At 37.8% G+C, this 26,983-nt stretch overlaps 1 protein-coding gene across 2 annotated transcripts in view; it reads right to left on the minus strand.

Annotated features, from left to right (window-relative positions):
* Positions 1-26,983, minus strand: part of LOC130930496 (rap guanine nucleotide exchange factor 4-like) — an 89,523-nt gene continuing 62,540 nt past the window's right edge. For both annotated transcript variants that reach the window (XM_057858478.1, XM_057858479.1), the window contains 24 exons: positions 25,382-25,488; positions 25,201-25,322; positions 21,630-21,813; positions 21,455-21,539; positions 21,314-21,374; positions 21,153-21,229; positions 15,119-15,265; positions 14,195-14,289; positions 14,039-14,124; positions 13,874-13,952; positions 12,174-12,324; positions 12,012-12,100; positions 11,914-11,941; positions 11,774-11,849; positions 10,128-10,274; positions 9,949-10,046; positions 8,194-8,319; positions 7,872-8,050; positions 5,575-5,665; positions 5,451-5,501; positions 5,299-5,386; positions 5,163-5,227; positions 3,573-3,627; positions 1-3,498 (listed from right to left, as the gene is read on the minus strand). In XM_057858478.1, the coding sequence (XP_057714461.1) occupies positions 3,371-3,498; positions 3,573-3,627; positions 5,163-5,227; positions 5,299-5,386; positions 5,451-5,501; positions 5,575-5,665; positions 7,872-8,050; positions 8,194-8,319; positions 9,949-10,046; positions 10,128-10,274; positions 11,774-11,849; positions 11,914-11,941; positions 12,012-12,100; positions 12,174-12,324; positions 13,874-13,952; positions 14,039-14,124; positions 14,195-14,289; positions 15,119-15,265; positions 21,153-21,229; positions 21,314-21,374; positions 21,455-21,539; positions 21,630-21,813; positions 25,201-25,322; positions 25,382-25,488 (2,415 nt within the window). In that variant the 3' untranslated portion in view covers positions 1-3,370. The remainder of the gene's footprint in view (positions 3,499-3,572; positions 3,628-5,162; positions 5,228-5,298; positions 5,387-5,450; positions 5,502-5,574; positions 5,666-7,871; positions 8,051-8,193; positions 8,320-9,948; positions 10,047-10,127; positions 10,275-11,773; positions 11,850-11,913; positions 11,942-12,011; positions 12,101-12,173; positions 12,325-13,873; positions 13,953-14,038; positions 14,125-14,194; positions 14,290-15,118; positions 15,266-21,152; positions 21,230-21,313; positions 21,375-21,454; positions 21,540-21,629; positions 21,814-25,200; positions 25,323-25,381; positions 25,489-26,983) is intronic.

Consider the following 26,983-nt stretch of genomic DNA (forward strand, 5'->3'; position numbering starts at 1 on the left):
TTTTATTAACATGTACAGCACAGATACCAGCTGCTCATGACAGAAGCGAGCCACCGGGCATTTCTCAATACACATCACCACATTTAAAGCTCCTGAGATCAACTGAAAATTAACAACGCTTGTCAATATCACACCCAAAACCTACATGTAAGAAAAAACACAGATGGACAGAACAGAAGTAGAAAAGTTTGGGAGACTTCTCCTGGAATTATGCACTTTTGTTTACCTTCACACAGCCAAATGAACAACTGACCTCAGGAAAAATCCTAACAAGCAACATCACCGAGGAGCATCAGGAGTTTTACTCTGGGGAAAAAAAAAAAAAAAAAACTTGGCTGCCATTGACTGGGAGTAGCAGTCTAAATGGACTGGACATCTATCGCCGTCAATGGCGCTGCAACACAATCCTTCACTGCAGTATAATACAGAATAACAGGAATACAATATGAAGAGTTTCACAACTAAGTGACTCAGTAAACTGCAGTAATATTTGCCTTATTTTGTTATTTGTCACGGAGGATAAAGAATATAACACCAGTGATTGTTACATTTTCTGTCTACAAACCACTGCCTGGAAGGTGACAACTAACACAACGTTGATGCTGATTTCACTAACAAATTGGATTTTTCATTGAGCTTTAGCATTAAGCTAGCTGACATTGTATGTTGGACAAGTTAATGTTAATTAAGTTGATTAAAAGTTGATAGGGCACTCATTAAAATATTGAGGGTTTTTTTAACAAACGAATAAAGGGATTGATCACCAAACTTGCAGTATATGTTTGTAATATGAAAGGGGAGAGATAAATTAAGTTTTGAGGTCATAAGGTCAAAGGTCATAGCGGTCAGAAACATAAATATGCAATAACTTGACCACAGATTAGCCCATTTATGGTACGGTAGGTGATACGATGCGAGGAGGTCATAGGTCACAGAGGTCAGAAATAAAATGTTTTTAATTTGACTGCTTAAGCGAATGTCTGCTTTCTCATTGTAAATGAAATTATTTAATTTATTGGAAAAATAGTTCTGCGCTAGGGAATGAATACCTACAATCAGGTATATTTACTTTATACATCATTTCTAATTAACACTTTATTCATTTGTAAGTGTATTTTATTTATAAAATCAATATTTTATAAAATAAATAATTAACTTCTATATGTATCACGTAGGTCAGATTTTCCAAATGTTAATATTGCTGCCTACATGACCCAAAATGCGATGTTGATGTATGTGGACGCCAAGTCTTTATCTTTTTTAATGGCGCATAAAATAGCTACTCTACCTGTAAAGGGTTAGATACACAACTTTGAATTTGAAACGTCATCTCAACGTAACACATTGTTTGTTTGTTTTTGGAGGAAGTTGTCTCTTTTGTAATTGTTTAAATTCGTAACCCTCAAACTTTTTGGTTCACACATAAGTGAATGTCAGTGTAGTACAGTGTCATGGAAGAGTTGTTGCCTAATTAAAGGGAACCTCGGACTTAAAGACTTGTAGGCTCTGATACGCCACAATTGTTCTCTTTTACTAAAATATGCTATTAGAAACACATAAAATATTGTCACAGATTTAAAAATCTATCATATTTAGTATATGTTCTGACCCACGGAGGGCGCCATGTTTTATGTGCGCAATGGACGCTCGTAGTGACAACGTAGTTGGCCTGGACTGGGTGAATAGCTGTGCTAGCTAGTAAGCAAAGCCAGTATGACGACTGGCGTGATTTTAGCACATTCTGCTGCTGGTCAGATTGTTTTGTTACAGAGCTGCGGGATGAGTTCCCAACGTCGTACTGCATCCAATTCCAGCACATCAGCAGTATCTTTAAACCGATCCTTGGCACGTTGCCAAGATATTGACTTGCTGCCATTTGACAAATGGTATTCTCGATCCCTTTGTTGCTTGCCTTGTTTTTTTATGTGGCAAGACGTCCAACACATGAGCACATCGTTTAAAAGCGGTGAGTACTTAATATTTGTGTTTTTGAGTCTTTAGGGCAGTTTACATGGGGACTCAGCGACATGAAGACGCAATGACTATATTGCGGAGTTGCCTCGCGTGCATATGGTGTCGGTGAGAACGAAAAATTCTGAATTCTGCCTCCAAAGCGGAAGAATTCTATTGCCCTGAGATTGAGGGGGGCTATCTCCGCATGCATATCAAAGGCTCCCGCGGTGCGACACCGTGCCTATAACGTCAGCACTCGTACACGTCACATTGGGCATGCGCAGCGGTGCTACTAAACATTGAAAACAGCAAATATGACGGCTTTAATTTACTGTTTCAATAATATTTTTAAATTAAATATGTTGAATGTTTCTATTTTTGTGCCTTTTTGAACAAAAGAAAAATGCCATCGCTTTGAGTGGGCGGGCATATTTTTTTCCGGGCTGAGGAACTTGGGGTCAAAGTGCATCATTCGCTGTCTCCTTGTAAATCTGCACTGCCCCCTAGGGCCTGGCATGAATACTACATTGTTTTCATGCGGAATTGTAACATTGTTCAAATGGAGACGGGCCCATAGAAATGCAAACATGAAATTTGTCTTATCGGAGCGTCTGCATGTAGAAGGCACCTTTTATTACCTTTTCATAGCTTCAAAATACGTTTTGCATGTGTTTCCCTCTCACACTTTTAAGCATTCTGTTTTCTTGTGGTAGCTTTAAAGCAGATTGTTGATCTATTGACCACATTAGTCACGTAGTGTATTTAAACCACCCTTATTTGATATTACTACGTATGAACAGATGACGTTTGTGTCGCTAGTCATTCTCTGGAAGCCAGGCACTGACGTCACCGCCCTGCGACATCAACAACAATGGCGACCTACTAGTTAACTAATTTTTAAAAGTTGTAAAAAAATGAAAACATCGAGAGGTTTTAATATCAATTTTTTTTAACTCATACTAACGTTTATCTTTTAAGAACTACAAGTCTTTGTATCTGTGGTTCCCTTTAAGGTTTCACATTATCTGTTAGCATTAAGCTAGTTATTATTAGCTCCCCCATTCTGTAGCTTTTGTGTGAAACTTTTAAACTGGGTGTGACAAATAAACAAAGCAAAGATCTGGCACCAACATTGCAGGACACTCTGATAGAAACCCACCAAGCCTATGATGTTGAGTCATGCAGGATATTGATTCAAGTTTTCTATACATGACATTTCTAACTAACAGGTCCCAAACAGTAACAACTAATACGATAATAAGCCTCGTTCTCGGGGCTAAGACACAGCGATAGAAGGAGGCCTTTAATGGCACAGCATTTGTCCTTAAAGTTTTCCGAGTCATTGACTGTCTTGCTACTTAGTGCGTCAGCTTTGTGTGGAGTCACAAGGAAGGCGACATGGTGAAAGATTGGAATCTCATGTCCGGCGAGGTTCCAGTCTGTAGGAGAGCTGCGTCAGCACCCTCTGGTTGTCGATCACGCACAGCTTCCGGACGTAACCTCTGACCTCTGCTTGATTCTTGTTGGGTTGGCAGATGTCAGGATCTAACACAGACAGATGCTCACTTCATTATTTGTAGCTGGAACCTGATTGGGAGGCAGGAAATGGGAATACTTACTGAAAGGCTGGCTTCTACAGTGCCGCACTTGCCGAATCGTGTTCGCGATAATGCGCTGATGGGAGAGCAGGCGGAATATTATTTGATGAGATAAACAATAATTTTTCATTGGTACCTTGCTAGAGCAAGTAGAGCAAAAAAAAATTCAAGATCGGAAATGTCGAACAGATGATGTTCTGATTTAACTTGAGAGCAAAAAAATTGGGATATAAGTGCAATATTTTGTTGCAAGTGTTTGTAACGGATTCGACACAATTATTGGTGGCTGATTTCAAATCTGCCGAGTTTTTTGGTCTTCTGTATTCATGCAATTTGCATTCTTGATTTTCTTATATTCGTGGTATTTTGTACAGATTTTCGGCTAAAAACATAAACTATAAACTATATATATTTTGCTTAAGGCTGTCAAATGATTAACATTTTTAATCGGGTTAATCACAGCTTAAAAATTAATTAATCGTAATTAATCGCAATTCAAACCATCTCTAAAATATGCCATATTTTTTCTGTAAATTATTGTTGGAATGGAAAGGTAAGACACAAGACGGATATATACATTGACATACTGTACTTAAGTACTGTATTTGTTTATTATAAAATAAATCCACAAGATGGCATTAACATTATAAACATTTTTTCTGTGAAAAGGATCCATGGATAGAAAGACTTGTAATTCTTAAAAGATAAATGTGAGTACAAGTAATTTTGATAGTTTGTATATTGTGACTAAATATTGCCATCTAGTGTATTTGTTGAGCTAAACGAAATGAATGAATTTGAATAGTTTGTATTGTTTTGCATAGCTATTTTTAATGGGAATGCCAGTTCTCTTTGCAATGAGCACTTTTTGTGAACATTTTTTTTAAGAGATAGGAATATTTTTGTTGTGCTTTCACTAAATGATATTGTAGCGACTTAACTGTTCTTAACTGCCCAAATGCATGATGGGAAGTTGGGCAACCATGACTGTCAGTGGTGGCTGCAAATTGTATATCTACTCTGCATTGTGTACAATATAGGGTGTTGAGAAAAAGATTATCTCCTGTCATTCTTCCCCACGTTGCTTGCCAAAATTGTTATAATTGTTGGGCAACCATGACTGTCAGTGGTGGCTGCAAATGGTATATCTTCTCTGCGTTGTGAACAATACAGGGTGTTAAGAAATAGATCTCCTGTCATTCTTCCCCACGTCGCTCACCACAATAGATTTAATTGTTGTGCCACGTCGCTCGCCACATTAGATATAAATGTTATGGAAGAGATGCCAAAGCTTATACCAATAAATAGAACGGCTCTACTGAATACCTGTATCTACTCCACTCGCTTGTCACTGCCTCTTCGCGATAATTTTGACAGCCCTAATTTTGCTGAATCATTCTCAACACTACACATCATTTCACATTTTAGAGCATTTTGGCAACAGTGCAGTACAGCATATGTTAAATTGTTTAATGAGAGGGGCTGGCAGTGTGACTGCCAGTTAAAATAGAATGGACGTCAACCGCCGCCAATGGTGTTGAAACATGAACAAATAACATTTGCATCTCAAGGCATCACTAATATTTAATGATATATAGTAATTCCCCTTACCATTTTCTCAAAATTGACCATACTGTCAATGAATGTCTTGTTGCCTTCATGAGTAAAAGTCATATCTGTAACAGGATTTGACATTATGAGTATCTCAAACTACCAAACAGTCATTAATGTTCTCATCAAGTGTTACCTTTGAGTAGGAGGGGCATAAATGGGATAATCGGCGGCTCAAGTTTGCTGACTGTAAGCCGGTAGGATCGATGGTTTCTGGACGGGTCCTAAAAATTCAAAGTCAATTGCTGATTAAATGAGAATCTTATTATTTAGTCCCTTGTAACTCACCATCATGCTTTCGAACTCTGCGTAGAACTTTTTAAACTTGGTAGGCAGCTTCTGTTAGGGGAAACATGATGACTTAAGAGTGGTGTGGTGTAAACTTGAGTTCAAAATATGAATTGATGTGTACCTCCCATGTCTGACTCAGCCTGCTGACGGCAGGGTTGCTCATGCCCATGATGATGGCGAAGAATGAATTCAGGTTCTTGAACTCCCTGCAGCTAAGGACAAAGACAATCGGCATGTGTTATTACAGGCTGAAGGCTGCCCTCTACTGGCTACATAGTCACCTACAAGCAACTAATTTATTCATTCATTCATTCATATCTTCTCCAATTATATGTCTGCAGCTTGCAAGATGGGGACACATTTGGGAATGGAGGCGTGTCTGTCCATATGTCACAACAAAGCGCTAACGGTGCTTCTAAAACATGTCACAATAAAGCGCAAATGATAACGCACATAGGTTGTTACTAGGGATGTACCGAAAGCAAAATTCTTGGCCGATACCAGATATTGGAAACAAAAACTTTCATTTTTTTTTATTAATGCCATTTGCCTTGGAGGTTTTTTTTCCCCCCCATCGATCAGCCAGAAATAAAATATGGTCCATTCTCACAAGCACGCAAACTTCTTCCAAAATGTTCTCTGATCACTGGGGCTCCAGAAATTTTGTTTGAAAGGTGCAGATTCTGAAACCCCTATGGGAGGGGTGCATACCTGAGCATTTTGTGGCGAACTCTGAACGTGACCTATAGCAGAGGTGCTGGCTTCGTCATAGCAAACTGTTCAATGGACGTCATGGTCGATGAAACCTTGACAAATGCGCCTTCTTGGAAGTTTGGGACACTCGAAAAATGGGTCTCACGGCTCCAGTTGCTAAGCTAAATGAGATCTCAATGTACGTTTGTGTGGAACTGTAGTTCACAACAACAACAACTAAAAACTATTCCGTTCTTGCCCAAACTAGTAAAGCCCTTTACAAGGCTATTAAAATCTTTCATACTCCTTAAAATAAGATTCTCTGTTTTTTTGGGCAACAAGTGGATCGATCGAGAGCCAGGCAAGCGGGCCGAGTCCTAGTGGTGACGAAGCCGAGCGAACTCGTTCCCTGCCGGATTAAACGGCGACAGGCAGACAGGGTATGGAAGTCAAGGGGAAAAAATGTGACAAAAGAGTGATCATGCCATAAAATTATTCTACTAAACCACAGCAAATGCACATGTATGCATTTACTGTAAATAGAGTACTATTTTATTTGTATACTGCTCACGTGACTAAACTACAAACTACTCACACACAGGCTCAAATGCACTGTACTCGATGTGACGCAGGACATCAATGCAAAGCAACTTCAGAACGAGCATGTAGCAGCGATGAAGCAAATTTATTTTCCTTCAATTAATAAGTTATATATTTCTTTGATACCTCATAATACTTCCAAACCGTGGACATGTTGGCTTTTAGCAGATAGTGCTGCTTCTCGCAGTGTTTTGATTATGTCTTCACAAGAGGACTACAGTTCTTCACACTATTCGGTGGTAAAATTTCAGCTTTTAAAACAAAAGTCAAAAATACCTTTTTAGCTACTTTTGGCCGAATTTTTGGTCACATCTGTAGTTGTTACATAAACGTGTTCCTAAACATCTCACAGATTCGCACTTTCCCAATTTCCGCTATGTCCTTCCACCCTGCAAACTCCTAACTATAATTCCGCAATTAATTAATCAGCTCTAATACAGAAAATCTAAATTCGTGCGCCAAGGATCGATAGCTACTCCCCCATGCTACATATCTACCAGGTTTTAAGATGATCGGTTCACAAATGAGGAGTAGGACTTCAAAGTTAGCATCCACAAGAAAACCAAGAACCTGAGGGGCAACTTGACAGGCCTGAAGCCTGTTAAAAAAATATTCTACTCATATAAAATATGTATCAAAATACAATAGCTGGGCAATGGTTACACCTTTTAATCACGATTGATCGCATGAGATTGATTGCAATTAATCTCATTCTCTATATTAATTCACATGTAGTAATTTGCACACTTTCATTTTAAATGTACTGCCATATTAATGAAATAATCTATATGAAGTCATTGGTAACCATTGAAGGCGATAGACGTTCAGTACCCAATGAGTTAATGCGCAGCTAAAATAATTAACTGTGAGATTAATTGCGGTTAATCGCATTGTGCATAATAATAAATTCAAAATAGCATTTAGTATACTTTTAAATGTACCAGGATATGAATGAAATTATTCATCTATATTATAAGGTTAACTCACATTGAGAGAATAAGTTAAAATAATTTACTGTTAATTATTATGCGAGTTAAATTTGAGTTTACTCACCCAGCCTTACAAAGTACTCATTCAAAATGTCTGTTCATCAAAACTCTTAAACATTTAAAACACTGAACTTACTGTGCTGCAATCTTGATGAACTTTTTGAGGAGCTGGACCCTCTTACTGAGCTGCGCGCAGAGGCACACCTCGGTGACGACCCACAGCTGAACCTGATTGAACCTTCGCAGGAAAAGGTCCAAGTTGGCTGTGGTTCTTCGGAAGTTCTGGCGGCCGAACGTGTGGTAGAGCAGTTCGTGCTGCGGGTCGGGAAAAGGAATATATCCCATTATATATGCTTGGATTGGACCTCTAGCTCCGTCAATGGCAAAACAGTTTAATCATCATTTGGAGAGAAGTACTCAGTAGTCACTAATGTATATATTTTTGTGCGTGTGTGGACCTCATGCATGCAGCTGAAGAGCTCCCAGTCAAACATTGTCATTTGATAGGCGAGATCCTTGGAACTCATCAGCTCAAAAGTCGACATGGAACCAGCAGAGGGTCCCTCCTGGTCTGGAAGAGGAGTCTGATACAGAGATTGTAGTTGATTAGTAAATCAAAATGGATAATAAAAGCCCAGTTGCCTATAAACAAATTCATTGTGTGGTCTTTACAGTGGAAAGGCTAAATAAACATACATGTTACTTACAATTTCAGCAGCGTTATCAAATTTTGGATTGCAAATGTAAATGGGTTAAAAACACTACTTTATTCCAAACACAGTTAAAAAAAAAAAAAACAAGCACAACTGTAAATATTAGTCTATTTTTTGACCTCGGAAATGTAAATAAATCCTATTTTAGCAAAAAAACTGAAGTTAATGTACGTGATTTGCTTTTGCGGGTCACGTAAAATCCTGCAGCAACCCGGATCTGGCCCTCGGTCCACCAGTTTGACACCACTGCTCTAAATCAGTACTTCTCGAACAGTGGGTTGCGTCCCACCAGGGAGACGCAGAGCGATGCCGGGGGTGGCACATGTGACCCCAGGCAACACACTTTTTTGCCGTACTAGAATAAAGTGCACATCCACTCAGTGGGTGGCCGTGGCGCTGTCATTTTCAGTGCTGAATATTGCCAACAATCGTCCCGCTTTTTTAGTGTTACAGCCGTAAACCAGCTAGCACTGCTAGCATCATATAAGATGGCATACCAAGTTGCTCAGTGCAAAATAAACCCACAGTAAAGCAAAGGAGCTGCTGCAAAAATAAAAACTGTCCCTCTGTCCAATGAAACTGTCGTTTTTGTCCAATAATTTTTTTTTTTTTTTTTCTCCATCAAATTGTTAAGCATATTGTCCTCATGAGTTAATGTTGCTAATCAATTGGATTTTTTCTGTATTTTTTTATTTTTTTTTCAGTTTCAAATGGTCAAAAAATGTACTTTGAGTGTATTTTTAGTTTTTTTAAATTCAGGCAAAGTGATGCGCTTTAAGTCTTCTCTGTTACAAACAAAACAATGTTGATAAAGTTATACTTTTTTGTAAGTTGATCTATATTGCTTTTTTTCTTTAATGTTAAAAAGGGCACAATGTTATGCAGAGGTGTACTTATAATAGTATCATTTGTCCAAAAAATTATTATTTATAGCGGCGGCAGAAAGTTTGGGGGGAGGGGACCAAAATGTTTATGTCTTCCTTCTTGGTGCGTAATTACAGTGATCCCTTGTTTTTTGCAGTTCATGGTGCTCTCACCTCCAAATAGAGTTTTGCTGTTTCAAAAACTTTTTTTATTTTTTTAAAAATGCCCTCCGGTTCAAAATTTTTATTCCCCCAGAAAATAGAGATTTTAATCTTTCCAATGATGTATCACACATGCATTTATTATTTGCCATATGGCGAAAAACACTCAGGTGACTTGAAGTTCTGCTCTGAGACCCCCAATTTGGCCACCTTTCAAAATGCACTGAGGGCGCGATGTTTGAAGCCCGAAGTAGCGAAGGATCACTGTAATTGAGGAAAAACTAGTCTAAATGAAGTTCTTCAACTAAATTAGACATAGTTACGTATGACCTATAAGCCACAAGTTAGCAGCAAAACAGTTATTGCACAAAAAAGCTCCTCAACTCACTTCAACATAATTCTTTGGCACTGAAATGGCACATAGGTTTTCTCGTTCCTTCCAATATCAAGCCAAGTGAAATCATTGGTGACTTACGAGACTACTGAGTTGTTCTCGTGCGCAGGCAAATAATCGGCCGTTGATGCTCACAGTTGAAAACACAGACACATCATTTGGCTTCAAGATTTGTTTCTCTGTAACAAAAAATGGCCGTTCAAGTAGTCAAATCGCTTCACCACCACTTGGTAAAGTTGCGTCTCGGTCTTTTCTCTTACCGCCAGCAGAGTTGAGGTGAACCAGCACCAGCTCGTCCGTGGAACCCAGTTTGTCAGCTACGGCGCAAATCACTTCTCTGCCCGTCGCTGCCACGGCAACCCGAATGGTGGTGTACGTGTGGTCACTGCAGTACACCTTCAGTAGGACTAATACATGGAAAACTGCAATGACCTTAATGTATACACATTACATTCACACCGACCTTGTCAGAGAGGAATAATAACCCATAAAAGTCCAAACTATTTGAGATTCATCTCATTTTAACTATCGGTACATATTTAAATATGACCATTTTGCAACTAATCACGACCTGACAATAAACATGTAACTGTCACTAATCACAAGTTGAAGTCATAAAAATGTGACAAATTTACGATTAATTTAAATTAAAGTTCATTGGTAAAATGTCATCACTTTGCCATTATTTGCAAGTGAACAATGAAAAATAGATTTTTTTTTTTTAATTGCCATTGATAGACAATTTTATGATTGATAGCAAGTCGCCTATAAGAATACAGTGGTACCTCTACAGTACATACGAAAATAATTTGTTCCAGGACCTGGTTTGTATGTCGAAACGGTCGTATGTTGTGCGGGATTTTCCCATAAGAATACATACACACCGTGTGACTGAGGACAGAGTGAGAGAGGTACGGTAGTTTTTACTTTCTCTCTTCATGTTGCTGTTTGCGTCGGCTACAGCGGACGGTAGCTGTGTTGCACAAGTTCTGAAATAAATGATTAAAAACCTGATGAAGCTGCTGATTTCTTTGTTGATGTGACAATAATAATAATTGTCAGCTCATAAAGACTGATGAACGTAGGTAGGAGGACCGTGGAGATCATAGACATATTCCGGCCGCATTGTCGAGCCAGTTTATTGAGACGCACACCACAACCATATTTTTTTACCATTTCAATCTAATTTTCCTTTTTTCATCACCTGCACTAACCTTCTTAGGTTTCGATCCTCCTTAGGTTAGTGCAGATTAGTGCAAATTGCATGCTGTCATAAATCGTACGTTGATGCGATCGTATGTCGACGTATCACTGTATAACTAATTTGGCATTAATCTCAAGTTAACGTAATAAATATGTGACAAATTTTACAATCACAAGTTAATTAACCTAATTTTCGGACTATAAGGTACACCTGACTATAAGCTGCTACCCACCAAATTTGAAAAGAAAACTTTGTACTATAAGCCGAAGCTGGCCACATTGTATTATGGGATATTTACAACAAAAGATACTAACCCATTAAAATCCACAAATATGCCGCAAGAGCCTCAAAATGTGGGAAAAAATTAGCGGCTTATAGTAAAAAAAAATTACGGTATTCAAAAATATTACTAAATACCTTGCGATTGATGGAGAGGTAACAGTTTTTAAAAAAGAACATAATACCGTAAGTGACGATTTTGCGATAAATCGCAAGTCGACTATAAAAATGTCACTAATTTGGGACTAATCACAAATTGACATAACAGGCATAAAAATAAGTTAACGATTAAAATATCACCACTTAATGATTAATCATAAATTAACTATAAAATGTGACTAATTTGACATTAATCGCAAGTAAAAATGAAAGGGTTAGGTCAAATCCATTTCGACTGGGAGAGGCTGGCCCAGATGAACTTACTGTCATCTTGATTTCGAATGGCCTGTTTCTTCTGCAACCTCTCCTCCCCATTACTGAACTGCCGTATTAAAGTCTTCTGTTGAATTTAAAGCCACAGTCAGCATCTACACCACAATGACTGCACCTATAATAACACTTGCCTTTTTTGTTGACTTGGCTTCCTCCGAACTACGAAAAAAGCAGAATCAATCAGAGTTGACCTTATAAAACAGTGTCAGTTTAACACATTAAAACATACTGTAATTTGACGACTTTCTCTAGGTCAGGAAGCAAATCTTTCAATGCTCTGAGCATGCGCGAATCATTTGAAACACTTCCAAACAACTCCTGCGGAAAGAGAAAGACATCGTCAAGCGACACCAGGACAATCCGCGGGAATTCAAACATATGCGAGCGCTACCTCCAGGAAGGAAATTGCAGCAGGCTCCTCTTGTAGGAGATACGTATGTGTGTTAGCCCAGCGCAGGGCCAGAATTAGAGCCCTCCTTTTGCAGTTGAGCGCATGCTCTAACCTCTCCTGTTCCGAACCGGGTGGAGAAGCCGCATGGTAGGTGCAGACAGCGTTAAGAATGGACACAGACATGTTGCAATACACTGTGTGACCGCACACGAGGTAGGCCAGGCCAGGAAGGAGTTTGAGACGCCAACGTGTCCAACCAAACAGTTCTTTAATTAGAAAAAACAGCAGGTTTCCCCAAAAGAAAAAGGCTGAAATGTGGCACAAACAGTAACAAAGTATGCAATCAACTGGAATGTCTCAAAAATGGCAACTTAGGTCTGTTCTCATCAAAATTCTCAAATGTCTTAAAAATGGCAACTTAGGTCTGTTCTAAAAAAAAATACTTTCTTCCAAGTCTCTCTGTCAGTCTCCTTCCGCCCTCCCCTTCACTTCATCTCGTCGTCTTTTATCTTGTCCTCCAGGCCAGCTGCGATTAAGTGGCTTAAGCAGCCACACCTGGATGTGTTGTGCGGCATGCTGGGAAGTGTAGTCTTTGGGCTGGCGGCCATTTTGACTTGATTGTTCAGCTTTGGAAAAGGAATGTAACGGCCCTCCACTACCTGTCCCCGCCTGATGTCACAACTGATACAGTTGTACCTCAAGATACAAAATTACTTCGTTCCAGAATGGCTTTTGGATCATGATTTTTTTCGCATGAATCGCGTTTTACATGTGAATCGCCCAATTCGTTCCAAGCGCTAATATAAGAACACTACATTAAATTCACTGTCATGTCGTCTGATAAACTGTCTTTATTTGTAATGCTGTGTCGCCCCTTAGTGGCGCTTAAGTATAAACTAGTTTGCTAGGTTCCAGCTCATTTTACAGATATTATCACATGACTATTCAAGTTCATAGCAAACATGGAATGCTAAAAGACGAGCTAACTTCGGCAGCCATTGCTTACTATTTCATCTCGCTGTTTGTGCCTTGATAAAGTATATTTCATCTGTTTATAGTCAAAGTGGTTGTGGTGGTGTTAGGAGTTAGAACTCCATTACCCAGCATGCAACGAGATTACCCAGGGGACCACTGGACGTTATATACCAGGAAGTGTACTCTACAACACTGTGCGATTAGAGTGAAAACAAAAGTGTTCATGAATAATTTGAGCGTGATTTTCATGCCTCCTCTGATAACAGTATTAGAATAACAAGATAGACAACACAGAAGTTACATTATTGTATTACTGCAAGCGAAAATTAACTATTACAGTAGGTATTATCTTTCGTATGATGAACCATTCTTCGTAATATGAAGCGAAAAAAGCTCCTTTTCGTAAAATGAATTTTCCCTGTACCGGTACCAGTATACAAGTTCCTGGCTGAGTACGAGTAAAAGTACTTCAATTTGCAGATTTTCTAGCTTTTAAATCAAATATAGTATGCAACAAAAAGGCTTTTTTTTTGGCTCAGTGTTAGCATAAGGAGGTGTTACGTGAAAAGAAATGCATGGATAAGAAATCAAGAGATGAATCATTTGGATGGGAATTATGTGAAATAAAGTGTCATGAAATATCAATTATTATGATCAATTCAATTTTTTGCCAGTCAGCTAAGGTTACCACGATTTAGCTACAGAACACAAATCAAAAAGGATATTGAGCCATAAGTAGCGGGCACAGCTGACTGTTGGCCATGAAGACAGAATGCATGAGGACAAAATCATCCACTGCTGGGTCTGCCAGATGAAATACAAAAAAGAGAAGAAAAAAATAATAATTTCTTCCTATTCATGAGGTCATTTGTTTGTATTTGTTTGCCAACCTTGTTCACTGTGATGAATGTCCATTCTCATGGTCTCCAAAAAGTGCTCCAGAATTTTCTCTGGAGTGCCTGAGATCACAGTGTACCTGCAAAAAATACACACATTTAAACCCTTTAGAGGTAAGAAAAACAAATTTCCAAAAAAAATGTCTATACTTGATGCTCCCCAAGGTGGACGCTCGAGGGCTCTTCTCTAAGACCAGCACGGCTTGCTCGTGCTCTTTCAAACGTACTGTGTTGGCTTCCACATCCTGCGAATAAGACAAAATGAGTTCATCTGTATGCCAAGCAATATCTTTATTTATTTAAAACAGGGGTCTCACTCAATTTATGAATAGAGTCTGGGTGAGTCTGGGATTCATGAAGAAAAGGGACTAATCTTGGTAATTCACTTTAGCTAACTAGCTAGTAAAGCACCAACAATTATCATTAGCTTGAGCGAATTTTTTTTTTTTTCTTATGTACTGTATGCATTTTTTACTGTAGTTATTTATTTTTATTAAATGTTTTAATTATTTTAAATACTGTTTAAATTATTACTATTTTTTTTATCAAATATCTAATTTCATCCAAAATTATTTCTATAGATGTTTTTATTGTCATGGCTAAAAAAAAAAAAAAAACACATTTGATATCAAATAATGGGCCTCAAATTATTGCCCGGCGGGCCACAATTAGTTCCAAGTTCCAGACACCTGATTTAAAATGTCCGTCTATACTTTTAAATGTATATTAGAATTTTTTTCCAGATGAAAATATGTGTCGAAACATGACAAGGAGAAAAGAAATTGTAATTTGTAACAAAGTGCAAACATCGCATCGAAATTGGTCACACTCCTTATCAATAAAAGTTCTTAAATATTTAAAGAAAATGCATCGTTTTGTACTTAAAATCAAATACAAATAATCCTCTTTTACTAATATACTGGATTATTCATTTCTAACCTGATTGGCTACCAGTGACAGGGATAGACGTCCAGATCAGATCACTGCTAGTTCAAATGGATTGGATGTCTATCCCCGTCATTGGCACTGAATATACAAGTAAATTTTCAACCAGTTAAAATGTAGAGTACATACCCTAAGAATCCTGTTGAAATCCTCCTTGTCTACCCGAAGGAAGTGGCAGTTGTCCTCTCTCAGGACGATGGAGGCAGCACGAGGTGAATCTGTAACCAGGGCCAACTTTCCAAAGTCGTCCCCCTCATGGAGCGTGCACACCACCCCCTGCCACATACAGTTTGCAAATATTCCCCGAGCCTGAAGAAAGGTGCTGGTACACTCGCAAATGGAATGAATCATTGTAACATGTGCATCTCCCTACACGGTAGTTGTGAATTATTTGCCTTAAGTTATTTCACAGTTCACCAAGAAGAACTTGAAAGGGGGTTTTTAAGCATGTATGTTGATTAAGGCTGTCACAACCGATTATTGTGACAGTCGATTCTGCACCGTTTATTTTGCAATGAGTTGACTCGTTGGCTTAGACGTACTGTAAATCATGCGTTATTGACATTGCATTACTCTGGACTTTTGATTTTACTGCAGCTGGAAATGTGTATTGAAAAAAAAAAAAAAACTTTTCTAAAGCAGAAGCAGATGTTTACCAATACCATTTTGATTGATTACAAAGAAAATCATATGCTTTCATCAATATCCATATCATGTTTATTTATTTAATAGGGACGGCGCACATTGATTAACATCTAAAAGACGTAAATATGCCAGATTGTATTAAAAAAAAAAAAAAAAATGCAAATTATAGCAAAAATGGATGTGCCAGAATTTTCTCCAGTTAAATGTGGAGAAGACAGAGGTGATCATTTTTGGGCCAAAAAAGGAAAGGTCAAAGATAAGCAGCCAACTTAGCACAATGTCACTTACAGCTACAAATCAAGTCAGAAACCTTGGCGTAATTATTGACTCAGACCTAAAATTTGATAGCCATCTAAAGTCCGTCACTAAATCCGCTTATTACCACCTAAAAAATATAACCAGAATTAAGGGGCTTCTGACTCAACAAGACATGGAAAAACTTATGCATGCATTCATTTTCAGTAGATTGGACTACTGCAACGGTATATTTACAGGTCTTGATAAAAAATCAGTCAGGAAGCTGCAGCTAGTACAGAATGCTGCAGCCAGAGTCCTCACAAATACAAGGAAGCTGGACCACATTACACCGGTTTTGAAATCGCTACACTGGCTTCCAGTGAGTCAAAGGATAGACTATAAAATACTACTGCTCGTCTACAAAACACTTAATGGCCTTGGACCAAAATACATGCTTGATTTGTTAGATTCCTATGAGACATCTAGACCCCTAAGGTCGTCTGGAACGGGTCTTCTGCATGTTCCAAGAACAAGAACCAAGCAGGGTGAGGCAGCATTTAGTTATTATGCTCCTCACCTCTGGAACAAGTTACCCGAACGTCTGAAGTATGCTCAAACTGTTAGCTCCTTTAAATCAGGGCTAAAAACACTTTTGTTTGGCACTGCATATCCATAACTGTCTATATATTTCAACCTACCTGCCTTCTATTCCTATTGTGCTTATCTCCATTGCTGATTTCAATGATTATTATTAGTAGTAGTTTTTGCTTTATTTTTATTTTTGTTTTATGTTTATTTATTTATTTTTATTCTGTGCTTAAATGCGATCATTTGTCTTGGTTTTTACGTTGTGTTGATTTAAATGTGATTTTTATGGTCTTCATGTGATGTAAAGCACTTTGAATTGCCTTGTGTTGAATTGTGCTATATAAATAAATTTGCCTTGCCTTGCCGTGCAAAAAAGACAGAATATTTATTGTTTTATTTTTTTTTTAAATAAAATTATTTTTAAAATAATAATTTTACTTTAATTTTGTCCATTTTCCCTTTTTATATTACATATTTTCAAATATATAAAATAAATATATACTTGGTATTTTGAACAACAATGAAATAAATTCATACAGATATAACTTTTTTAAAAATATAAAAATAAATAATATTTGCCCTTTTTTTTTAATATTCAAAACAAATAAAAAAATCAATTCATAAGAATATGTATAAACCATTAAATTATCATCATGATTGGACCAGTTTTATATAGAAAAATATGCCTAAATAATTCATCAACTATCAAAATAATTGCAGATTAATTTGATAATTGATTACTGGCCAAGAAGGCGTACAAGAAAACTGTATTTACTCACATCTAAACCTCCCTGGACTATAAAATGCATGGGTCTATGCCCCGCTCAAACAGATTAAAATGACAGCACAGTGAAAGGTGTACTTGTTGTGTTTTTCGGAGTTTTGCCGCTCTCTGCTGGCGCTTGGGTGCAACTGATTTTATAGGCTCCAGCACCCATGAGTATTGTGTAAGTAATTTTTGACATCAACAATGGCGGGCCACTAGTTAATTTTTTTATTGAAAATCTTACAAATTTTATTCAAACGAAAACATGAAGAGGGGTTTTAATATAAAATTTCTATAACTTGTACTAACATTTATCTTTTAAGAACTACAAGTTTTTCTATTCGTGGATCGCTTCAAGAGAATGTTAATAATGGTAATGCCATCTTGTTGATTTATTGTTATAATAAAGAAATACAGTACTTATGTACTGTATGTTGAATGTATATATCCATCTTGTGTCTTATCTTTCCATTCCAACAATAATTTACAGAAAAATATGGCATATTTTATAGATGGTTTGAATTGCGATTAATTGCGATTAATTACGATTAATTAATTTTCAAGCTGTAATTAACTCGAATAAAAATTTTAATCGTTTGACACCCCTAATATATATATATATATATATATATATATATATATATACATATATATATATATATATATATATATATATATATATATATATATATATATATATATATATATATATGTATACATATATATATATATATATATATATATATATATATATATATATATATATATATATATATATATATATATACACAGTTGTGGTCAAAAGTTTACATACACTTGTGAAGAACGTAATGTCATGGCTCTCTTGAGTTTCCAGTTATTTCTACAACTCTGATTTTTCTCTGATAGAGTCATTGGAACAGATACTTCTTTGTCACAAAAAACATTCATGAAGTTGGGTTCTTTTATGACTTTATTATGAGTGAACAGAAAAAAGTGATCAAATCTGCTGGGTCAAAAATATACATACAGCAGCGCTAATATTTGGTAACATGTCCCTTGGCCATTTTCACTTCAATTAGGCGCTTTTGGTAGCCATCCACAAGCTTCTGGCAAGCTTCTGGTTGAATCTTTGACCACTCCTCTTGACAGAATTGGTGCAGTTCAGTTAAATTTGATGGCTTTCTGACATGGACTTGTTTCTTCAGCATTCTCCACAAGTTCTCAATGGGGTTTAAGTCGGGACTTTGGGAAGGCCATTCGAAAACCTTAATTCTAGCCTGATTTAGCCATTCCATTACCACTTTTGATGTGCGTTTGGGGTCATTGTCCTGTTGGAACACCCAACTGCGCCCAAAACCCAATCTTCGGGCTGATGACTTTAGGTTATCTTGAAGAATTTGATGGTAATCCTCCTTCTTCATTATCCCATTTACTCTCTGTAAAGCACCAGTTCCATTGGCAGCAAAACAGCCCCACAGCACAATACTACCACCACCGTGCTTGACGGTAGGCATGGTGTACTTGGGGTTAAAGGCCTCACCTTTTCTCCTCCAAACATATTGCTGGTCACTGTGGCCAAACAGCTAGATTTTTGTTTCGTCTGACCACAGAACTTTCCTCCAGAAGGTCTTATCTTTGTCCATATGATCAGCAGCAAACTTCAGTCGAGCCTTAAGGTGCCGCTTTTGGAGCAAGGGCTTCCTTCTTGCACGGCAGCCTCTCAGTCCATGGAGATGCAAAACACGCTTGACTGTGGACACTGACACCTGTCTTCCAGCAGTTTCTAATTCTTGGCAGATCTGCTTTTTGGTGATTCTCGGTTGAATTTTCACCCTCCTGACCAATTTTCTCTCAGCAGCAGGTGATAGCTTGCGTTTTCTTCCTGATCGTGGCAGTGACAAAACAGTACCATGCACTTTATACTTACAAACAATTGTTTGATTTGTTGCTCTTGGGACCTGCAGCTGCTTTGAAATGGCTGCAAGTGACTTTCCTGACTTGTTCAAGTCAATGATTTGCTTTTTCAGATCCATGCTGAGCTCCTTTGACTTTCCCATTGTAGCGTTTGTGGGCGTTTGCATCCAATGAGCCCTATTTAAATGGCCTCAGAGAAGTCACCAGTTGTAGTCACTCATAATCACTCACAAGAAGTTAAGAGGCCATGCTATGAAGCTCATTTCAATGACACAACTTTCTAAATCACCAAAATTGCTAATTCGTGTTGCTGTATGTATATTTTTGACCCAGCAGATTTGATCACTTTTTCTGTTCACCCATATTAAAGTCATAAAAGAACCAAACTTCATGAATGTTTTTTGTGACAAAGATGTATCTGTTCCAATCACTCTATCGGAGAAAAATCAGAGTTGTAGAAATAACTGGAATCTCAAGAGAGCCGTGACATTATGCTCCTCTCAAGCTCGGGTCCTCTACCAGAGGCCTGGGAGCTTGAGGGTTCTGCGCAGGATCTTCGCTTCGCTGTTTGCCATATTGTCTTCAAGAGTTAATGTTGCTAATCAAGTTGAAATTATTATTATTAATTTTCTTTTTTTTTTATTTATTTATTAATTCAGGTAAATTGATGCGCTTTAAGTCTTTTCTGTTACAAACAAAACAATGTTCATAAAGTTATACTTTACTGTAAATTGAAATGTATTACTTTTTTAAATTTAATATTAAAAAGGACACAATGTTATGCCGAGGTGTACTTAGAATAAGATAAAAATTTTATAGACAAATAATACTATTTACAGTGGCTGCTGAGAGGGGGGTGCAAAACATTTACATCTTCCTGGGGGGGCATAACAGAAAATAATTGAGAATCACTGCCTTGGTGTAAAACACTAATTTGAAACTCTAATCCGAGATTGAAAAGCTGATTTGCAGATATATCCCTAGTTTAAAACACTACTTTGAAACCTTAAGCAGAATTTTAAACCTACCATATTTTCCGCACTATAGTGCACCTTATACACGAATCAATATTGAGCCGCAAGAGGTCTTATAGCAACTTGGACCTGTTGTTTTGCTTGTTTAGAAAGAAGTAGCCATATGAAGCATTCAATTACTTTTTTAATTAACTCGTAGCAGTGAGCACATGCAGGCATCACATAGTATCCTAGCCAAACCTATCTGTTCTTCTACGCATTATATGTAAACACTTGTACAGCGCCACTTACTGGCCTAACTGGTATTGTCACAACATAAACATTGCATGTGTCTGTAAACACAGCAGAATTGGTTTTACAAATAAGGAAACATTATTTTGCCTCAGCTACATTAAAATAATAATCAATAGAAGAATTTATACAAATGCCTCGTCTTAGCCTGCCAGTTAAGGTACATGTATGGCAAACGAATATGTGTAAATGTTTTCTTCGTGAGCTTTTAAAAAATGAAATTTGTGAAAGTGCACTCCTGTGGAAAGAAATTTCATCATATTCAAGTTCAAAGACTAATATTTATATACAAGTTAAAAATAGCCCTGTGAGGAATTCATTGTTAATTGAAAGTTCATATAATTAAAAAAAATAATGGAGACGTGAAGAAATTAATAACTGTGCAATTTTTTTACCCTGCCTATTAAAAGAATTGGAATCGAGAATCGTTTGGAACCGGAATAAAAACGTGGGATCGCAACTGTTCAAATTCAAATGATGCCCTACCCTACTTATAACGCGGTACATCTTATTTATGAAAAACATTTAAAATAGGCCATTCATTGGCAGTGCGCCTTATAGTGCGAAAAATATGGTATTTTTAAAATCTGACCCTAGTTTAAGACCCTACCCTAATTTGAAAACCTAATTACAAACCCTAAAGTGTGTTTTAAACACTACTTTGAAAGTATAACCCTAGTGTAAGACTCTAATTTGAAGTCCTTACCCTCGATTAAAATCCTCTTTTGAAACCTTAAACCTAGTTTTAAACCATGTTTTAACTCACCTTGCCATAGATAACAACATTGACGGAGCCCTTTTGAATGATGTACCATGAGGTGCCCTCTTCTCCTTGGTTGAACACTGAAGATCCACAACACAAACACACAATGCTTAGATACACATGACTTAAAGAAGCAGAAATTAGAGTTGGCAGTAAAGACCTACACACGGTTCCAGCTTTAGCGTGTGACTCGAAGATGACAACACTTGCCAGTTCCCGCTTCACCTACAAATGAGAAGACATTATTTAGACATAAACAATTTACAATTAACTTCAACAAAAAATCTCAACAGGGTTTGACTCACAGTGTTGGAAAGGTGAGCTAAGGCCTTGATGTGAAGCAGCTCATCATAAATGATCTCCAGGTCATCGCCTGTCCTCTGACCAGGCCTGCGCACACGCAATGATTCCGAGGCTAGCCGCAATTCACAAATGAGTCATTTTGCTGTCTCGACGAGGAGGGGAAAGTGGAAAAATTACGATTTCCTGAGGATCATGCGCAGCAGTGCGTCCGGTCCAATCTGAGCAAGGAAGAGGATCGTCTCTGGCAGTTCCTCTTCGCTCTCCCGCTTCTCCTCCTCACTAGGCAATGGCGTGTCCTCTTCCTCGTCATCCAGAAAGCGGTAGAACAGGTATTTGTCCTGAAAACCCAGTTCCTGGTCCACTGGAGACAAACATGACTCCTTATAGTTATTTATTTCATAGTGTACATACTCACATGCTTTTACTTTGACGTTAAAGTAGAAATTTGTGATTTGTGCCAAGTCAAAATTGATTTGAAATCTAGCACGTCCAAATGCCCCAAAATGCCCCAAAACAAACAGGAAGTCACCTGAAATTAACAGGAAGCAATCTGCGGATGCCTCAAAATCAACAGGAAGTGACCAATGAACAGAAAACGGAAAATGCTATAATGTCAACAGGAAATGCCCCACAACGTATAGGAAGTAACCCGTGAGTGCCCTAAAACTACAAGGATCCAAAATCAACTCTTTGGCTTCTATTAACAAAAGACTGGCTATGAATGCTCATATTTAATCATTGGCTTTATTAGTACAAGCAGTAGTAGTATCTAATACATAGTGTATATTGTTGCTATTATACAGGGTGTTATAGAAGAGTGATCCCCAACTACCAACAGTCCGTGGCGTACTTGCTGCAGAGAAATAATAAAGAATTTGTTAAAGATCACAATCTGGTCTGTGCCTTTTGACAAATCCCAGTAGAGATTTGTGTACGTCGGCTTCTAGTGGTTGGCCGCCATTATTGGGGTGTTTGCACACCTATAGCACCCCCGCGTCAGTCAATGTAAACAGTAACGTTAGCTGCTCTTGGCTGTGTGCTGCGGGCGGCAACGTCTTTGGACAGCTTTTTTATGCGGCAAAGGCTACCTGCTAAGCCAGAAGAGGAGCCTAAAACCGAGTCCTTTCTGCATAATATTTGGCTAAAAGCTATCAAACATCATACCTCATGCCGAACCGTATTGCTAAAGTCAAGAGAGCTTTCATGACTGGAGAAGAACTCATGATGCCTATGACCAAAGACATTTGCCGTCAAGGTTTAGGAGAGGCCGCTGTTCAAAAAGCCTGTGGTGGATGAAATACTCACTTATTTTCCTTTAAAAAATTGTTCGGGTTGGGGACATCACAACAACAGTCGGGTTGCACGAATTGTTAGGGTTGGTTTTTATAATAGACGATTAATATGAAGAAATGTTTAATTAATTAAAGAAAGGAACATACAACATGAGTATTGATGTCAAAAGTAAGAGAACAAAAAGAACAAATAAAATAACAAACCATAAGACATTAAAAAGGTTGAGTCTGACACACGGTTAAAAGCCAGGGAATAAAGTAGGTTTTTCTAAAACTAGTTTTAGAGATGGACAGTGATGGGCCCTGATATTTAAGGTTCCTCTAACATGAGAGAGAAAGATGTGTGTGCACACGTTTGCTTCTTTATTTAACTTTCACATATAATTGTTAACTCATTCACTCCCAGCCATATTCACCGGTGCAACCCCCTTCGCTCTTGGCCGTTTTACTGGATTTTGACTGATTTTGCAAGGCCCACAGAAAATTCTGTTCTATTGCTATATAAACATAGAACCCACCAAAAGAAAGATTAGACTCTCTCCATTCAGCAGGATAAAAGGTAGTTAATATATTTTTCCATTCTTTAGAAATCAGCATTAGAAAATAGCTTAGTTTGAGCAATTTTCCAATTTCTGATGAAAAAAACAGAGAAATTGAGCTTTTTGTAATAGCAGACATTTCAAACATAACTTTGACTTTAACACAGCTATTTTTGCTTTGTGACATCCCAAACATCTGAATAATGTTTTCCTTCTACAAAATAGCATAAACAACAAGACAAATAGAGCTTTTGCCTTTTGCAAAGTAACAATTTATTTACACATAACTAAACTATTGAACTGAGAGATGACGCTGTTGTGGCTGCGACAGCCGGGGTAAACACTTCCCTCATCGCTGTAATATATTGATCGGATGATCTATGTCATCCTAGATCGATTGGTTCGCCCTGGGAAGCACATTCTTGTTTGACATGTCATGTCTGGGTCTGCGGGGAATATAAGTTTATGTATGATGTGTGCGGCGCAGTGCAAAGTAGTGAGATTAAAGATGTGTGCTACACGGTGTTCAACCACAATGGCCTGATCATTCTAATATTTTAAGAGTATATAATGTATAAGATGGATTTTTTTTTTTGTCTTTCTTTTGTGGTGACCACTGCCTCATGGCGGAGTTCGCCTGGTGAACTAGTGTGGGGCATGTTGTGTTTCTGGGGGGGGGGATCTGGTTTGGTCGTGCGCGTTTCCGGCTGAGTCGCGGGACACTGGAGGGTAGCGGGGGATGCGAGCGGCCGAGCATGGCGGCACGGGCTCTGCTCGGCGAGCAGCACGACTCAACGGCATCATCCGCTGCACTGGTGGTCCCGGTCGTCCTGCTCGGACTTCCCGTGCCAGGCGTCCTGGTCGTCCATCATTCGGTCGTCTCCCGCCCCCACCCCGGCCGTGCGGCCTGGCCATTTGTTCCGTTGAATCGGGTTGCGGGTCTTACAAAATACGCTACTGCCCTCCAGTGGCCAGTTTTATTGCTTTAAAATGGATTTTCGGCATTGTGCTTTGGAGCTAAGTTACATCAAAACCTAGAGATGTCTCTTGTGAAAAAGAACCGTAAAAGATGTATAAATACGTCTTTGGGACACTGAAACAATTAAAAATAGAACGTATTTAGACGTTTTTGGGAGCAAATGAGTTAATAATCATCTCTGTGTGTGATATCATCAATCGCTTTACATAGGCATTTTTAAATGGGCACTTTTAAGCTAACGCTTTACTACGACTCTCAAGAACAACTGGTACACTTTTAAACAGGCATTTGACAGGAGAGCACGGCTCTGGGTAAGCATTTCGACTCTTCGGCCAATAATATAGCGAGGATAACTGAACGTCACTGTCCAGCGCAGGCCACCGAGCGGTTTGTGCAACCCGAATGAATTGTGTACCCACATAGGATCAAGCGGTAGATAATGGATGGCTTTCCATTTTCTATCCGAGATTTTCCAATCACTGACACAGACAACCTATGTGTATTGCTTGAAAACACTAGCCTTACAATTTAAATAGGGAAACAGACCGGAAACGGAAACACTCGGCTCAGGAGGGACAGGCTGATATAAAAAACAAATCCCAAGCATCTTAGTTTGAAGCCATCTAATGGACAATAAGCATAACTGTTGTGCTAAACTGTGACCAGCCCTTGTACAAAGGCAGAAGGCTTCTGAATTCACTTTGAAGGTAACATACATATTGGCCCAAAACCGATGTCGATATTATCCAATATAATTTTAAAATGCTTTTATTGGCTGATATTATCAGCAGGCATCATATATCCTTAACTAATAAATTAATTTCATTTGGGATGATACAAATCAACACGATCAAGTAAAAACACAATCAAAAACAATTTGTTTCATACTGTAATCTGTTTTGGGCGAATGAGTAAAGATAAATAAAAAAGTCGTTTACCGTGATTCAGCACCTGATCTTCTAGCAGCGCTTGCCACATGCCAACCGCATGGGAACGGGTGAGAACGCAAGCGCTCTGGAGCACGAGCCAGTCCACCAGTTCGGTGCCGACGCAGCATTGTCTGCAAAATATGACGACACGGCATGAGCGTCCAACAAGGTATGTTTGCAATCTACTCACCTGTATGTCTTGAGGTGGTATTTCCTGTCTCGGATCATGTGAGGGGCTCGGGACAGTATGGCGTTGCGCAGAACCTTGCCAGCTCGTTGGAGCTTTTCTGTGGGAATCTCCACAACGGCAGACAAAGAGAGACAAAGTCAAAGACGTCGCACTGAAATTCAACAAAATTCAGATTCAAAACTAGAATGACATGTAGTCAGCGTGGATAGTTTCTTTGTATCATCATTAATTTATGTCATATACTGTATACTCGTTTTGAAGAAAATATGACAATATCATTAACTCATTCACTGCCATTCATGGCATTATCTGTCCAATCCAATGTATTTTATTATAGTTATGTTATACACATTGATCAAAAATAAATATGAGATAACTCCAAATAAAATACTCATTTTCTCAACAGAAATGAATGGAAATGCCATTAATCCTATGGTGCCTAAATTGACATTTAACAAATATTCATCAAAAACATTGGTGAGATAAAAGATTATGAAAATAATAATAAATACATGTATATAGAGAATTGAATTGAAAAATATAATTAAAAATTGGAAAATCATATTTGAAAAGTAATTAAATATTTTCTAACCATAAAACATTACTAAAAACGAGAAATTTATTTACACATTCCTCCTTATAATTTTTATATATTATTTTTTAAAAATAGTTTTTAAAGTAAATTTTTTATATTTACTTTTATTTATCTTTTCATGATTTTTTTTCATTCGTTCATTAGCTACAGACTCTCCCACGATTGGACGTCTACTAGTAGCAAACACGTTTCATATCACAGCAGAAGGACGATTGGACGCTACATGATTGGACATCTGTCACCGTCAATAACCGCAAATGACTATGAAAAATCCTAACTACCGTGAGCTCTCATTTTTCGCTGTTATTGGAGACATCCCGCCCCCTTGAATATCAAAAGTCCCCGAAGTAAAAGCAGAACCTATTTACATTTTCAAAAAATTTTGAGGGTGTGACCAATGTATTTATTCAGATACAACAGCATAAGAAAGAGATACATATAAGACATGTTTTTCCCTTTTTTCTCAAAGTATAAATAAAAAGACAATTAAAGCTTATATATATATATATATATACAGTATATGAGAAAACAATGATTTGTACATGTAAACATGCATGTATCTTAACATTTTTAAGTAAAATACAGTTTTGTTTTGTTTTGTTTTGTTTTGTTTTTTTAAGTGGAAAAAATCCGCAATGGACTGAGGCGCGAAGTGCGAAGCGCTTTACAGCACGGGATCACTGTATTTTCTTTCTATTGTGTTTCAAGTTTTTCCAGCTTTTTCCGCATTCAGATCTTACAACATTGCATAGTTTATTAATTTCCCTGTTGATCAATGCTATACAAAATAAATGCATGAAAAAGGTGCAGTTCACACCTGTATCTAAAAGGACTACTCTGACACCAACAGATTTCAAAACAACAAAGGAAGGCGCACTAATTGGGCCGATAAGATCTTTCTTCCATGTGCATGAATTAGTTACTATTAACATAACTGCAAAGGATGAGTCATCATTCATTTCCACTGAGAGAGCACACGCACACACAAACACAATTCTGGCATCCTT

This window comes from Corythoichthys intestinalis, chromosome 14 (assembly GCF_030265065.1).
Source record: "Corythoichthys intestinalis isolate RoL2023-P3 chromosome 14, ASM3026506v1, whole genome shotgun sequence".
Classification (NCBI taxonomy): domain Eukaryota; kingdom Metazoa; phylum Chordata; class Actinopteri; order Syngnathiformes; family Syngnathidae; genus Corythoichthys; species Corythoichthys intestinalis.